Source organism: Amblyomma americanum, chromosome 5 (assembly GCF_052857255.1).
Source record: "Amblyomma americanum isolate KBUSLIRL-KWMA chromosome 5, ASM5285725v1, whole genome shotgun sequence".
Taxonomy (NCBI): domain Eukaryota; kingdom Metazoa; phylum Arthropoda; class Arachnida; order Ixodida; family Ixodidae; genus Amblyomma; species Amblyomma americanum.
The window spans coordinates 135,730,234-135,743,819 of record NC_135501.1 but is presented as its reverse complement, the minus strand read 5'-3'; the positions used below and the strand labels follow the sequence as shown (position 1 = coordinate 135,743,819).

The window sequence follows — 13,586 nt, the reverse complement described above, 5'->3', positions numbered from 1 at the left end:
CCGTGGAAAGAGAACGGTATGGCCAGAGCGTAAGAAGGCACAACTGGAGGGTGGTTACGGCGGAAGCCGCCCGAAAGGTGGTTACTGTGTAAGGAGGGCGAGAGCACGGGATACCTTAACCGGAGGGTGGTTACCGTAGAAAAAGGAAGGAATGGAGAGAGCATGAGGCACAAGCAGAGGGTCCATCTGCAGCAGCTGCTGCGAAAGGCGCCGTCCGAGAACGGTCATCGGTGGCACCGCGGGACCAGAGCGGTGAACCGGACAGTAGAGCTAGTATGTGTAGAACCAAACAAAAAAATAATGGATAATTTAGTGTGGTTGGGCCACAGCGAATTAGGTGCACTAGTATTTTTTTTTTCATTCTCTACCTTACACTCATAGATCGCTGGGAGTCCTCATACCACCCCTGGCGCAGTGGGGCAACGATTAAGCGATGCGCCGCTGCCCTGTGATGGGGCTTGTGACACCCGGCTTGCTCTTCCCGAGCAACCTCGCGACTAATCAGTAAATGAACTGCCACCTGCCACAGTGGGCAGGTCGCTCACAATCCTGTGGGCAGGTTGTGAGGACATCAAAAGGTATCGTCGCCTAGGTGGTCTACCTGCCTCCATGGGGGTGGCACTTAGCCACCTAGCTCTTTAGAAACGCAGAGGGACCTTACAAACATCGGGGAAAGTGGGGGCTGTGATGCTAACGAACTACAATCCCCAAAGAAGCAGCCCAGGGGCAGGGGTCTGCTAGGTCACGTCATCCTTGTGAAGTCACCACGACCTGCCCACTAGGGACCGCGCAGACAACGACTAAGCGGCTGAGTAGAAGCTCTAGTGCTAACACACTAAACGGCGCGCCCTAAAACAATAAAGATATGAAGTAATGCCACAAGTAGCGCTGTGTGTAATCGAATAAATAAATAAGTTGCTGTCATGTTCTCTAGCTCAACATACAGTGAAAAATAAATACCTTAACAGCTGGACGGCCCAGAGTTGGTCCCCAGCCTCAGTGACCAACTCTGGGCCGTCCAGAAGGCCCGCGAGGCGACGGCGAGGCAACACCTCGACGTCCCCACGTGGGAGACCTAAGGCTTTGTCGGCGAAACCTCTGCAGGACTTTTAAATAAAGTTGTTACCAACCAACAGCTGTCGCTGAATCTCGCGTCACGCAGTGGTAACTTTCCTTTTTTTTTTCGTCAGCAAGAGGGTGCACGCTGCACTTACATGATACAAATATGTGATTCCATATTGCACTATGTTGGAAATGTCGCCGGGAAGGGCGAAAATTAGGCGTTCAGATAGGTTGTTCGCTGGTGTTGGGTGGTACCAGCTGCGCAGAACATTGCAGGTCATTGGGATAGGAAATAAACTGAGCCAGTGATGGTAATGAGAGTTTTAGCATAGCGTACACCTCCTGCCGTAACCGTTTATTGCGGAGCATGCGCCGAAGGCTATAGATGCGCATGCGCACTAGCAGTGACGCTGGCGGTAAACGGTATGCTCAAGCTTTCATCCACCGATAACGGAAGGCAAAGCTGTGAAGAAATTTTGCACCACGTCACGTGAAAAGCTGTCCCTGCCACAAACGGATAAACATGTGGCTGTTTATTGAACATATCGAAATACACGAAAAACTTGGGCAACACGGTCCGAGTGTTAAACTTTGCAAAAAGGCATGCTTCAAACATTTTACTGAACGGCAGCAAGACTACGGTAAGAAAGAAAAAAGGAAAAAAAATGGCAATCACGCTGGTGGTGTCAGCTGCAATTTCCTGAGATTGCCAATGCGGGGAACAAGATCTCTTCAACGTCGAAAAATAGAAGGGTAGACTAGAAGTTTTCAGTATGCGCTTAACCCCTAGTTTATGCAAGAAATAGCTGACGAAATTCTGACGGCGGGAATCTCCGATAGGACATGAAAACACAAAAGAACCAGTAAAACTCGGGGCATGTTTTTTTTTTTTTTTGCCACGCAGCTATAGATCACACTGGTCTGCGGTAACACCAGCTAATAAATGTGCATCACAAACGCGCCAGTCATTGTGTTTGTAAGTTACGAAGCAGATCGCTTAGCACGCGACAGGTAGTGTCGAAGACTATAGCGCCATCCTCTGTATATTAAAGGTTAAACTGTAAAGAGTCCCAATTTTTTCCATATGGCCGCAGAAGCTTCGCTGTACGGCTCGGAGAAAACGACGGCCATTTCACGACAAGCTGTGCACAACTCGGCACTGAGCTCACAAGCAAGGTTAATTAATGACCTTGGACGAAAATGACAGTTCCGTGTTGTGGGGGCTGAACAACACAGCTGAAGTCTATGGGTGACCTCGAAGCATCACTCCTCCACACTTGCCTGCGACCAGCACAGCATGACATCTGTCATCTGTCTGCCATTTTACCGGCATAAATCGGCGAAGATAGCCACATAAGTTATTAACAAATGGAACTCTTAGAACGCTGTGACAGGCCAGACTGACCGACACTGCAACAATGTATTTGAAAAGCAAAAAAAAAAATGCACAACTCCTCACGCTCTCTCTTGGGCAGTTGAAAATCGGGGATGTGAAAATGAGAACAAACCACAGGAACGGACACGGGGTTCTTCCCGCCGTAGTGCCCTATTCTACACAGGCACTCACGAAATAGCTCGCAAGAAATCCTGTCTATATTGTTTTCTCAGCGTAGCAGACCGATGCTTGTGCTACACACCTCAAGATAGTGTCATTTTACAACTCTTCCACCAAATTGTAATCGCGGTTATCACTGTCCAATATTTTGCCTTATATTAAAACCACAGAAACGACCTGAGATCACGTGGGCCCCCGAATAAGGACTCGCGTCAACTGAAACATCAGATTAAAAGGCACTAATCTGTTTCTCGTTAATGCCGCAATATTTCGCGAATACGCCTTTAAAACCCCGAATCCGAACGAATGATGCAATTAGTTCTTGAGGAACTTTTAACGAGGCATTTTCTCCCGGCAGACCCACGACGGCAGCTCGACGGAATCGTTGCCCACCAGCATGCACATGATGTCGAAAGCGTCTTCCTTTGATATGACGCTAGCAGCTCCTTTCGAAGTGATGAAGGTCACGAACTCCTGTACAGTCAGGGACAGAAACCTCAACTTTGGCAGAAATGGAGCCATGACGGTTTTGAAGTCCGCGGACTTGTCGTCCTTAGTGGCGCTTCTCAGGCAATAGTCATGGACCCATCGGTGCACGGCCAGCAGGACGCACATCTCAGGCACCTCCGTCACCTGCGGTTCGGGTTCAGAATTTAGCGAAAAGCCCTTCTTGCTACTTATACAAAGTAAATGCCTTCTCACAGTGTCGCCGCCGACCTCCCCCGACTCGTGGTCTAGGAGTGGCAAAGCATTCAGTGAAAGCAACGTGTTTTCATGCATCCTGACGTACAGTCTGCGCCAAAAGTAAACGGGCTAGACGGTTTGCGTCTGAGTCGTATATTGAAGCTATTATTTCAGAACTCAAGCTCTAAATCTCTGTATAATAAAAGAATTCTTTTATCTTTAGACAAGCTGTAAGGGCTCTACTATTCGAATGAGAAGCAAACCATGCAGCCTTGTTACTACTGGAAAAGGCTGTACGTACAGCTCTTGCGTAGTTTGAGACAAGTCTAACTGATCAGGAAACTGCGCCTAAAGTATCACTGCACAACGCCACTGAAACAGCAACGTCAACCAGACGCTCAACTCCAAGGTCACGCGCACACCAGTGTACTCAAGCACCAAGACTCACAGGCTGCTCGTAATCTTTATGGTAAAACGGGCTCCACGAGAAACCTATTGGCAAGTGGAGGTGTCGCTTAGCCTCCGATATTCGTGGTTAAATTATCACGCTTTCAGCTAGGGTGAACGGGGTATGGAGGAGGTTCATGTATTTTTTTGCGTTCTCTATATATAAAAGCTTCCTTTTCACTCAAAGTATCTTCTTGACATAATCAATTGATAAAGGCCAACTTAAATTTATCATCCTCAGTGCCGTTTTGACACGAGCTGACATGAGCTGTGAAAGGCGCCATTTTGGTGGGCTCCGGATTAATTTCTACCACCTGTAGTTCTTTGCAGTGCACTCGCGGATGTTTTTGCATTTAGCGTCCGGGATTTGATCCCATCAATTCGTGCCCACCGGCAGAGAGCCTTGGCCACTGGCCTAAGGCAGCGAGTAGCAAGTGCTCTACTCTACACGGCTGTTTCATGCCTTGTCAGCGCGGCTGGCAGAATTGCCCATAATGACCCCATCAAGCGCCACTCACCACGTCGAGGACATAGTGCACTGTCTGATCGAGGCAGTTCGTGAATGCGTCCGATGAGAGCACCGCCTCAGGGTCTTCCTCGAGGAGGAGGACAACCTCGTCGTCGATCTTTCCACCGCCACCCAGGATACAGCAGTCGATTACGCGACATACATGTTCGGCTTTCATGTGGGCCCGGATGTACAGCGTGCAGGCGAGCTCCAGCTCCGGCACCAGGTATTTACAGGCAGCGGTTCGTGTGTACGCAGCCTCCTCAACACTGCCGATGTTGGGCTTTCCCTTGTACAGGTACCTGGAAAACAAGTTTCACTCTTGGTGAACAAAAAACGCTGAGCGAGAAGCAAGTGACCAGCCGAGGGTTCAGCATAAAATGTTAGTTTCACGGTGCCATTGTGTGGAGAAACTCCTTTTATGGCTACAAGACCGCACCTCGCCTTAGCCGTGTAATATATCGTATTTACTCGCGTTATGAGCAAACTTTTATTTGCAGAAATATTTAAAATTTAGGGGCTGCGTTCACTACCAGGAGAAAAATAATAAGAAAAGCCACAGACCCGTGTCGTCGTCGAGAGCATAAGCAAGCATGAAATGCACTGCAGAAAAAGCGTGGCGTATGCTAGGACGGCTCACTGACACTCATAGCCGTACTCGCGTCTAGGGGAGACCCTCACCTAGTAGGCGTTTTTTTTCTCCTAACTAAGCTTTCGTTCGCGAGCGATAGCGCTTTTATGTATGCGACCCGCCCGACCTGAGCTGGTTACTGTCCGTGTTGTTGTATGGCGCCACAGGACCTGTGCTGCTTACGTGCCGCCGGCGCGCGCATTATGTAATGGCGGCAGCTCAAGCGGCGCAGTCGCCTCGACCCCCAAGTGCCTAAAATACAAGTGCCACAAGGACTGCGCCTTCGCGCCGCGCGCTAGCTTTTACCACCACAGGACATTGGAGACGATGTTGTAGACGCTTGCGCTCCTCCGGCACCAGCGGACGCGCAGGCACCAGGGGCGGGAAAGTTTCGCCAATGTTCGTTTAGGTTCGGCTCCGTGTTCTGCTCCGTTCGGTGCCAATGTCACCCACGGCGCGCCGACAGTGGGAGCTAAAAGCATATCTTTCATTAAAAAATGAAGCTAGTAAAGATATGGTATCAAAAGCAGGCTGATAGAATTAATACTTCGAACGGTACGACTTGCCTTCTAAAGAAAACTATTCAGCACGGTTTGCTTGCTCGAGAGCGTTGTCAGTAATTTCTTCTTAACCACGCACGTAAGGTCACGACGATAGGGGGTCGATAACGCTGTCCGAAGAGAGATTAAGTAGAGTTCACAATAGCACAACTCGCAGCATTCAGCGCGAAGTCCAACCGTACCAAAATGCTATAACCCTTCACATGGCAGATCAAAGCTAGAAAACATTTTGCATGTGGGTTTCTATTGGTTCTCTGATTTCTCGCGGAAAATTCTTATTGGCGGTTCGTCACGTGTGGTGAAGCAAAGTAGGCTTAACTTTCGACGGACCGGGCTCTATGCTAATGTTTACTTGCTTCGACTTCCAAAAAAGGCCACCTGCTAACATGTCTGTCTGTTGTTGTCAGGAAGAAAGAAAAAGAAAGTGCACAGGCCTGCTCACTGGCTCAAGCCGAGCCACAATCGCTACCACGTGCAGATAGTAGGAGAGTTGAAAGATGGGATAGAAAGACAGGATAGTAAAGACGCGCTAAAGACAAGGCCGATCCCGGAGGTAGTGCAATACCGGGCCAACCGGTGACGGGAGTGAAGCATCTTTCAAACTCTCCGCCACATTTCCAAAAATAAGTCCAATTGGACCCGTAACAGATATTCTACGGGGTCCGGACATTCGCGCAATACAATCATGCTAACATGCACAGTCGTTATCAACAGATTACATGCCAAAAGAAAGGCGTGCGTTCATTACATGAAAGGGAAAAATCCGCTTTCTCGGAGCCAAAATACGAGGTGCGTTCTATATACGAGCGCGTTCGTTTTACGAGTAAATACGTAATGACATGTCTGCCATACTAAGACATCAATATCTCTATCTGACCGCAGCGGTGGGCTGGTCGTTTCAGCATCTAGAACGTATGCAGGAGGCATACCTGTACCTCAGCACCATGAGAGGTGGCTCACTACGACTACCTTCCACTTGCACTCACATCCACTGACTCACACTCACGCTCATGTCCAGTCACTCTCACAACCACTCACTTACACTCATGTCCACTGGCACTCACACTCACTAGCACTCACGCTGATAGACGAGTGAGGCGATATGAGTGCACTCATGAGTGAGCGTGCCGACCTACGGCAGCAGGTGCGGGGTTCGAGGAACTCCGGTCTGTAACACCGCCGGGTGCCAACCAGGTTATCAATGGTTCCAAGCTTTCCTCTGGCCAGGTCACAGAGGAAGACTATAAGGAGTGGAAACTCCGCCGTCTGCGGCGACCAGAAAAGGTCACAAGCTACTACCCTGCTGACGGCGCCTGGCGGCCTGGAAAGAAACTACTGAAATACAACGTCACGGCGTGCCCGCTGAAGCAAACACCCGTTTCGTCTGCTTGTCGTCTGCTTTGAGCGCGCGCCGCCGGAGAGCGCGCCGGAGCCGCCTGCCCTAAAGTCGCTGGAACAGTGACTTTAGCCTGCCCGGGTGCTGCATTTTTTTTCCTGGTGCTTCTACGAGCAAGGCGCCGCCACTGCATGCTCTCTCCCCCCCCCCCCCCCCCCCCCCCGTCGGCCATACAACTGTGACTTTATCTGGTCGCCTGCGCTCCCTCGCGCAGACGGGAGCTTCACCTCCTGTATAGTCTTGCTCCATGGGCCAGGTGCACGGTTTATTTTGGAGTGAAATCCCTTACAGAGCTGGTCATTGACCCGCCGTCTTGCAGGTCAAACACGATAGCCGACGACTGCAGTGAACTCACTTTAGTAAGCCGTAGAAGCCGTCCGGGTGGAGGTCCTTGATCACCACGGCGCCTGTTTCGGCGAGCGGCCCGTAGAACATTGCGCTGAACACTTCGTTCCTCAAGGCCAGAAGTTGCCTGTGGCCCTTGAATGTCCTGGAGACGGGATAGTTCTCTGGCGTCACTGCGAACTCGACGTCGGCGTACTGGCCGCTTTGCAGGAATTTCTTGAAGTTGAACTGGCCAGCGAGACATGTGCCGGGAACATATGAAAGTCAAAACAAAATTAGCATGTCCTCCAAGCGCGTTTTTTTTCTTTGTCGTGCTAATTTATATCTTGCGCTCATTCCCTACCCCATTTAATTCAGATCATAAAAGGTTCTATTGCAGTCCTGTATACTGTGGCACTTCTTTTTGCAAAATTTACTTTGTAGGTTCTTTCTGTACTGCATTTTTATTGCTAAATTAACCATGAATATAAAACGTTCGTTTGCACGGCCACAACGGCTTGTCAATAGATGCACCAAAACTTATAAAAATCGTCCCGCCATAAAGCATAACACTCGAGGTGATCCTTCTGCTCAAGGATGGCATGCACAGCTGAATATTGCCACGGACCATAGTCGGACATACATCGTCATCGGAAGTGACTCAAGCAGGAAACGCACCGCGATAACCCTGTAATCGTCAAATCTCAACACAGCACATGTAATGCCTGTTCCAGAGCAGCGATTAAGTTGTGGTGCAAGCAGGACATTTCTCCATGAAAAGCATACAAACTGCTATTGCAATATCTGATGGCAAGGGCTTGGTGACGAATGCCGGATAGAATGACAGAAGTGATTGCAAGATAAAGGGGAAGTAAGCGTAAAAGAACATGAATGAAATGCACGAAATGATGAAATAGTAAAGATCACACAATTAACTGAGATTAATTACACAAAGGCAGTGAAAATTTGGAGACGAAACGAAGACATAACACAAAGCGCAAACTAACAATTGATTTTTAATTGGTGGAGCAGGTTTTATTTTATAGAGGGGTACACAAGTACCGCCTGTGGAACACACAAAAAAAGATGGTCGATCTGCGTTGTTAGTCCAAACGCGAATTAGGTGCGCTAGCAATTCTGTGTTCAATTTGGTTCCGGTGTTCAGATCCAGTGTTCACGAATGGCAGTTGTTCGGATGGCGATAATGGGTTTATATTAATTTTGGTGATCCTCTCCTTTACATCTACGGATCCCTAGGAGTGCTCATGCCGCTCCTGCAGCAGTGGTGCAGCGGTTAAGCGATGCGCCACTGCCCTTCTATGGCAGGTGCTGCCATTTTTGGGAGTTGGGTAGCTTGATTCGGGCTGCGACCCAGGTTGCCCTTCCCAAGCAGCCTCTCGCGATTAATTGAGCTGCCACCTGACACGGTGGGCAGGTTGCTACACATACGAGTATATGCCCACCGGATCGTGATCAGGTGAGCAGCCTGCCACAAAACCGGCTTCATGCAAACGGACAGAAAGAAAAACACACCACCGCTAAATGCCCACTTTAAGTGCTGGCGCACTAAAAGAAAAGGTAAAAAAACAATCGTCGAACTCAGATCTCCACATCCGTAGAAACTCATGAATATAACCGAAGCAGTTCCACTTCTGTCTCTGACAGCGACAACGACATGTTGCCAATGCACTTCTGAGCCCCTGCAGCGACGTGCCGATGTAGCTGTCAGAGAAGTGGAACCGCATAGTTATCTAGATGAATTTCTACGGATGTGTAGATCTGCTTGCCAAGATTGTTGGTTTCAGTTCTTAAACTGATCATTTTTCTTTCCATAGGACAGTGCGGCGAGCTATGGAACGAAAAACGATAGATGTAACGTTAAGAGACATGAAGAGGACAGAGTGGGTGAGGGAACAAGCGCGACTTAATGACATCGTAGTCGAAATCAGGGGGAAGAAATGGGCTTGGCCAGGGCATGTAATGCGAAGGCAATATAGTCATTGCTCCTTAAGGGTAGCAGAAAGGGAAGGGAATTGTATCAGAGGACGGCAGAAACTTCGGTAGGCGGATGAGACTAAGAAGTTTGCAGGCAAAGGGTGGATGCAGCTGGTACAAAGTTAACTGGAGAGATATAGGAGAAGCTTTCGTCTTGCAGTGAGCATAGTCGGGCTGATGATGATGATGACGGGTGGCGCTTGTACACCCCTGAATAAAAGAAAGCATCCTCCACGGATTCAAAATCACCTGTCAGTTCGCGCTCTGTGTTGTCTTCGTCTCGTTCCTGTCCGTAAAAAGGTTTAGCACGATTCACATTGATGAATAGACAACTAGGCGCAATTATCGCATTTTTTTCAAAAGTAGGACTCAGCGCATAACCCCTGGCACTCGCACCTAGGGAGAGAGGAATGGGAATTGGCAGAGTGAGCCCTAACTTTGTAAGATGGATTTCCAGTTGAGACCTACTCTGAAGCGCGAACCACCGGCAAGAAAGTATTCAGTCTTCCAGTGGTTCATTTGTGAGGCTCAAAAGTGAGCAGACTGTGCACCAGACAGATTTCGCCTCTTCTCTGCCGATAACGCATTGCCAGAACAACCTCGCAACCCCCAGGTTTCCGGCGTCATTTCAGGCTGACAAAAACCCAGATGAGCTCGAAATGGCTGGAAGAATCAAGCACGCATCAAAATACGAACTGCCCCCGCGTCCTCTGAAATGCCTAGGCGGTGCCCTATACAGAAAAAAATGGCTGTGGTTTAGCTCTGGTTAAACCTGGAGTGACGCCATATCTACATCTGGCCGAGTGGAACTCGCTCAGTAAAATTGCAGTCAGTCTGTCGCCGCTCCGTTTCGCTGGCCGTTCCTTCTCCATCTTCGTCCCACTTGACACGGCGCATGCGCACAGCAGCTGCACAGCTACCATTAGTCCTCCATAAAGCCAGCAATAAAATTCCAATAAGGAAGGGCGTCAGGATAGGAGACACGATCTCGCCAATGCTATTCACCGCCTTTTTACAGGAGGTATTCCGAGGCCTGAATTGGGAACAGTTGGGAATAAGAGTAAATGGAGAATTCCTAGATAATCTGCGATTCGTTGATGACATTGCCTTGCTGAGTCACTCAGGAGGTGAACTGCAAATCATGATCAATGAGTAAGACAGGCAGAGCAGAACGATTGGTCTAAAAACTAACATGCAGAAAACCAAAGTAATGTTCAACAGTCTAGCAACGAAACAGCAGTTCACAATTGGCAGCGAGGGCCTGGAAGTGGTTCAAGAATACGTCTACTTAGGGCAGGTAGTGACAGGTGATCCGGATCATGAGAGGGAAATAACTAGAAGGATAAGAATGGGGTCGAGCGCATATGGCAGGTTCTCTCAGATCATGAATGGCATTTTACCAATTTCCCTCAAGAGAAAAGTGTACAACAGCTGTATCTTACCGGTACTCACCTACGGGGCAGGAACGTGGAGGCTAACGAAAAACGTTCAGCTTATGTTATGGACAACGCAGCGAGCCACGTAAAGAAAAATGATAGGTGCACGTGTAACGTTAAGAGACTGTAAGCGGGCAGAGTGGGTGAGGGAACAGACGCGGGTTAATGACATCCTAGTCGAAATCAAGAGGTAGAAATGGGCTTTGGCAGGGCATGTAATGCAAAGGCGAGATAACCGCTGGTCATTAAGGTTAACGGAGTGGATTCCAAGAGAAAGTAAACGTAGCAGCTGGCGGGAGAAGGTTAGGTGCGCGGATGACATTAAGAAGTTTGCAGGCAAAAGGTGGATTCAGCTGGCAAAGGACAGGGTTAATTGGAAAGATATGGGAGAGGCATTTGCCCTTCAGTGGGTGTAGTCAGGTTGATGATGAGGATGCGCACAGCTGTTTGTTGAAGCTCTTGCGCACCGCGCCGCCGGCAGCAGCAGCTGCTCCGCACCACGTGATTAGCCCACGTGACCAAATGCGCCGCCATTGAGTTCAAGTGGTGGCACGCTGAAGGGTCCAAGAGGTAGTGTAGTGTAGCTATCGCTACAAAATTACCAGGATGGTTATAATAGCCTCGAAAGGAGACGCCCAGTTCAACGCAGACGATGTGGCCTGCCTTCGAGGACACGCACTGAAAACCCAAGTGACATGGGAAAGTAGGACAGCTCAAGGTAGCCAAAGAGCTGCGCCCAATGGACTGAGTCTCTGTGCTTTGAGGAGGCAGGATGAGTGCACCATTGCCTCCAACCAGTCGTGATCATTTAAGCATAAACGATCAACGTAAGCTTCTCATAAAAGCGAGCCGCAAAGCGAGCAACAAAAACCCACACCAAAAGGGCTCTCCAATGCTTTCCTAAAGCAAAGTATTATTCCTCTTGTTTACTTCATGCATGTCATTTTATTTTACAGCGATAGCTGTTAGGCGCCCGCCCTTGGCTTGCGCAACCGCCCTCGGCGTCGTCGTCGCCATCGGCGTAAACGGTGGGTGCACTAATGACATCCACCCCCGGATGTATGTCGTTAACGCATCCACCGGTCATTAACGCACTCGCCTTTTATCATGTTCAATCCGGGTCGCATGACCCTACGGGTGGCTTTGTCTGGAACAGCCACCCGCCAGTGCAGGGGTGCATCAGGTGACCACCACTACGCCAGTGCGATATGAGGTCACTGCACCTTTTCTACCTCAAAATATCCCCAAAACTAAACATGCACCTCAACAGCTATCGCTGAATCTAGAGTTACGCAGTCGTAACCTTCCTGTGTTTTTTTTTTCTTATGGGAAGCACCTGTCGTGATCGTGTGTAATATGGTTTAATACCAATGTATTGAAAGCCGTGTGACCAACTGTTTTGCTGCCAAAGTTAGCGGCTGGGTGTCCATGGACGAGTCAATTAAGCTGTCCAAGAGGAAGCTTTTACTGTGGGCATCCAACCAGCATGTGCATTATTATTATTATTATTATTATTATTATTATTATTATTATTATTATTATTATTATTATTATTATTATTATTATAGGTGTTCTGTACACGAGCAATATAGCTCAGAACACGGGAATGAAACAGCTTAAAGTGACTAAGAAGCAGGACTCAGAGTTAAAAAAAAAATAGAAGTACGAAATAAATTAGACCTCTCCTCAACTTTACTAGGAAATGCAGCGCTAGCCTCCACGCCCTCCCCCTTCCCCGATTCAAAGAGCAGACCAGCATCCATCTCAGATCACTCGTGACCGACTCCGTGCGCGCCTTATCGTGCCGCATGCCTGCCAACCACAATGAAGTGGTGACTTACTAAGGCTGTAACCCAAAAGCTGGTAACTTGCTAACGAGAGCCTCGGCGTGCCCCCAATGTTCTCCTAGTTAGATAGCCTGGAAGCAACCCTATACACCGGTCGGTCTGCGCCCTAGAATCCTGTGAAGTGATTCGTGCAGTATTCGCCAATCTTCGACACGTATATAGTCGGCATTCTTGACAAGAGTCGCAGCGCTTTCGAATGCGACGTCGTGGAAAGCGTCAGTGGGTTTATTGGAGGTAGTACCTTATTGGCTCTCACTATGGTCAGGTACCACGGAAGAACGAACGAAAGCAACGGCGAGTGGCCCTCAAAGGAGGCCCTCCAACCGCCTAGCACCTTAAGCGCGAAATAGCAGATGACGAGCAGGCGTGAGGTGACTGACTGCAATGTCACGACAATGCGTGGACGCCACTAGCTGAATGGCATTCGCAGCTTCGCTATTCACTTCTGTCCGACTGTAGCAACCTCAAGTACACTTAATATCACTGTTTATAAAGGAAAAAAAACGAATTAACAAAGCGCTGCCGTTTCGCTACCACTGACGCCGTTCAATGTGTAACTTTTGAGCAGCTTCACTCATCATAAGTAATCTATCATTCAAACATTGCCAATAAAAATGCGAAAAAGTGGACACTCACGGCGAACATTGTTGTCAGCGTTGAGACGCGTCGCCTGCTGCAACAGGTAACGAAGTTGGGCTAGCCTGCGGCATTCAAAATATATTTGTAAGCAGGTAGCTGCTACCAACTCCAGTCAATGACATGCACCTAGATAAAAAGCAAAAAAGAAAACGGAGAAAACAACAGCGACGGTCTTCCAGTATTAGAGTCCGCCATTCGAACAGGTACGCACCATTTGTTGCAGTGCACTGTCGCTACCATTCGGCGGATGAAAACTTGCCCACATAGACATACCAAAGTCGATACGACACAGCTAGCACTCTTCTGAAAGGCCGCATGACATGTTAATACTAACGGGGGCGATAAAGTTAACAAAAAGAAATGATGATGCTCGCATTAAGAACTCAATCATGTTTTTCAAAAAGGCCGGCGAACAACAAAGCACTTGACGCATCGCTCGCTATGATCTTGCAGTGATTTACGTCCTGCCCTTGAACATTTTTGACAGACTCTCTTAACCCAC

The 13,586-nt window shown here is 48.7% G+C and overlaps 1 protein-coding gene across 1 annotated transcript; it reads right to left on the bottom strand.

Annotated features, from left to right (window-relative positions):
- Window positions 1-2,950: 2,950 nt before the first annotated feature.
- On the bottom strand, window positions 2,951-13,201 carry LOC144134219 (BTB/POZ domain-containing protein 6-A-like). The gene is made up of 4 exons (XM_077667178.1): window positions 13,082-13,201; window positions 7,199-7,416; window positions 4,267-4,558; window positions 2,951-3,250 (listed from the first exon to the last, which is right to left on the bottom strand). The coding sequence occupies exons 1-4, from the start codon at window positions 13,088-13,090 to the stop codon at window positions 2,951-2,953; spliced, it is 819 nt and encodes a 272-aa protein (XP_077523304.1). The 5' UTR covers window positions 13,091-13,201.
- Window positions 13,202-13,586: the final 385 nt, after the last annotated feature.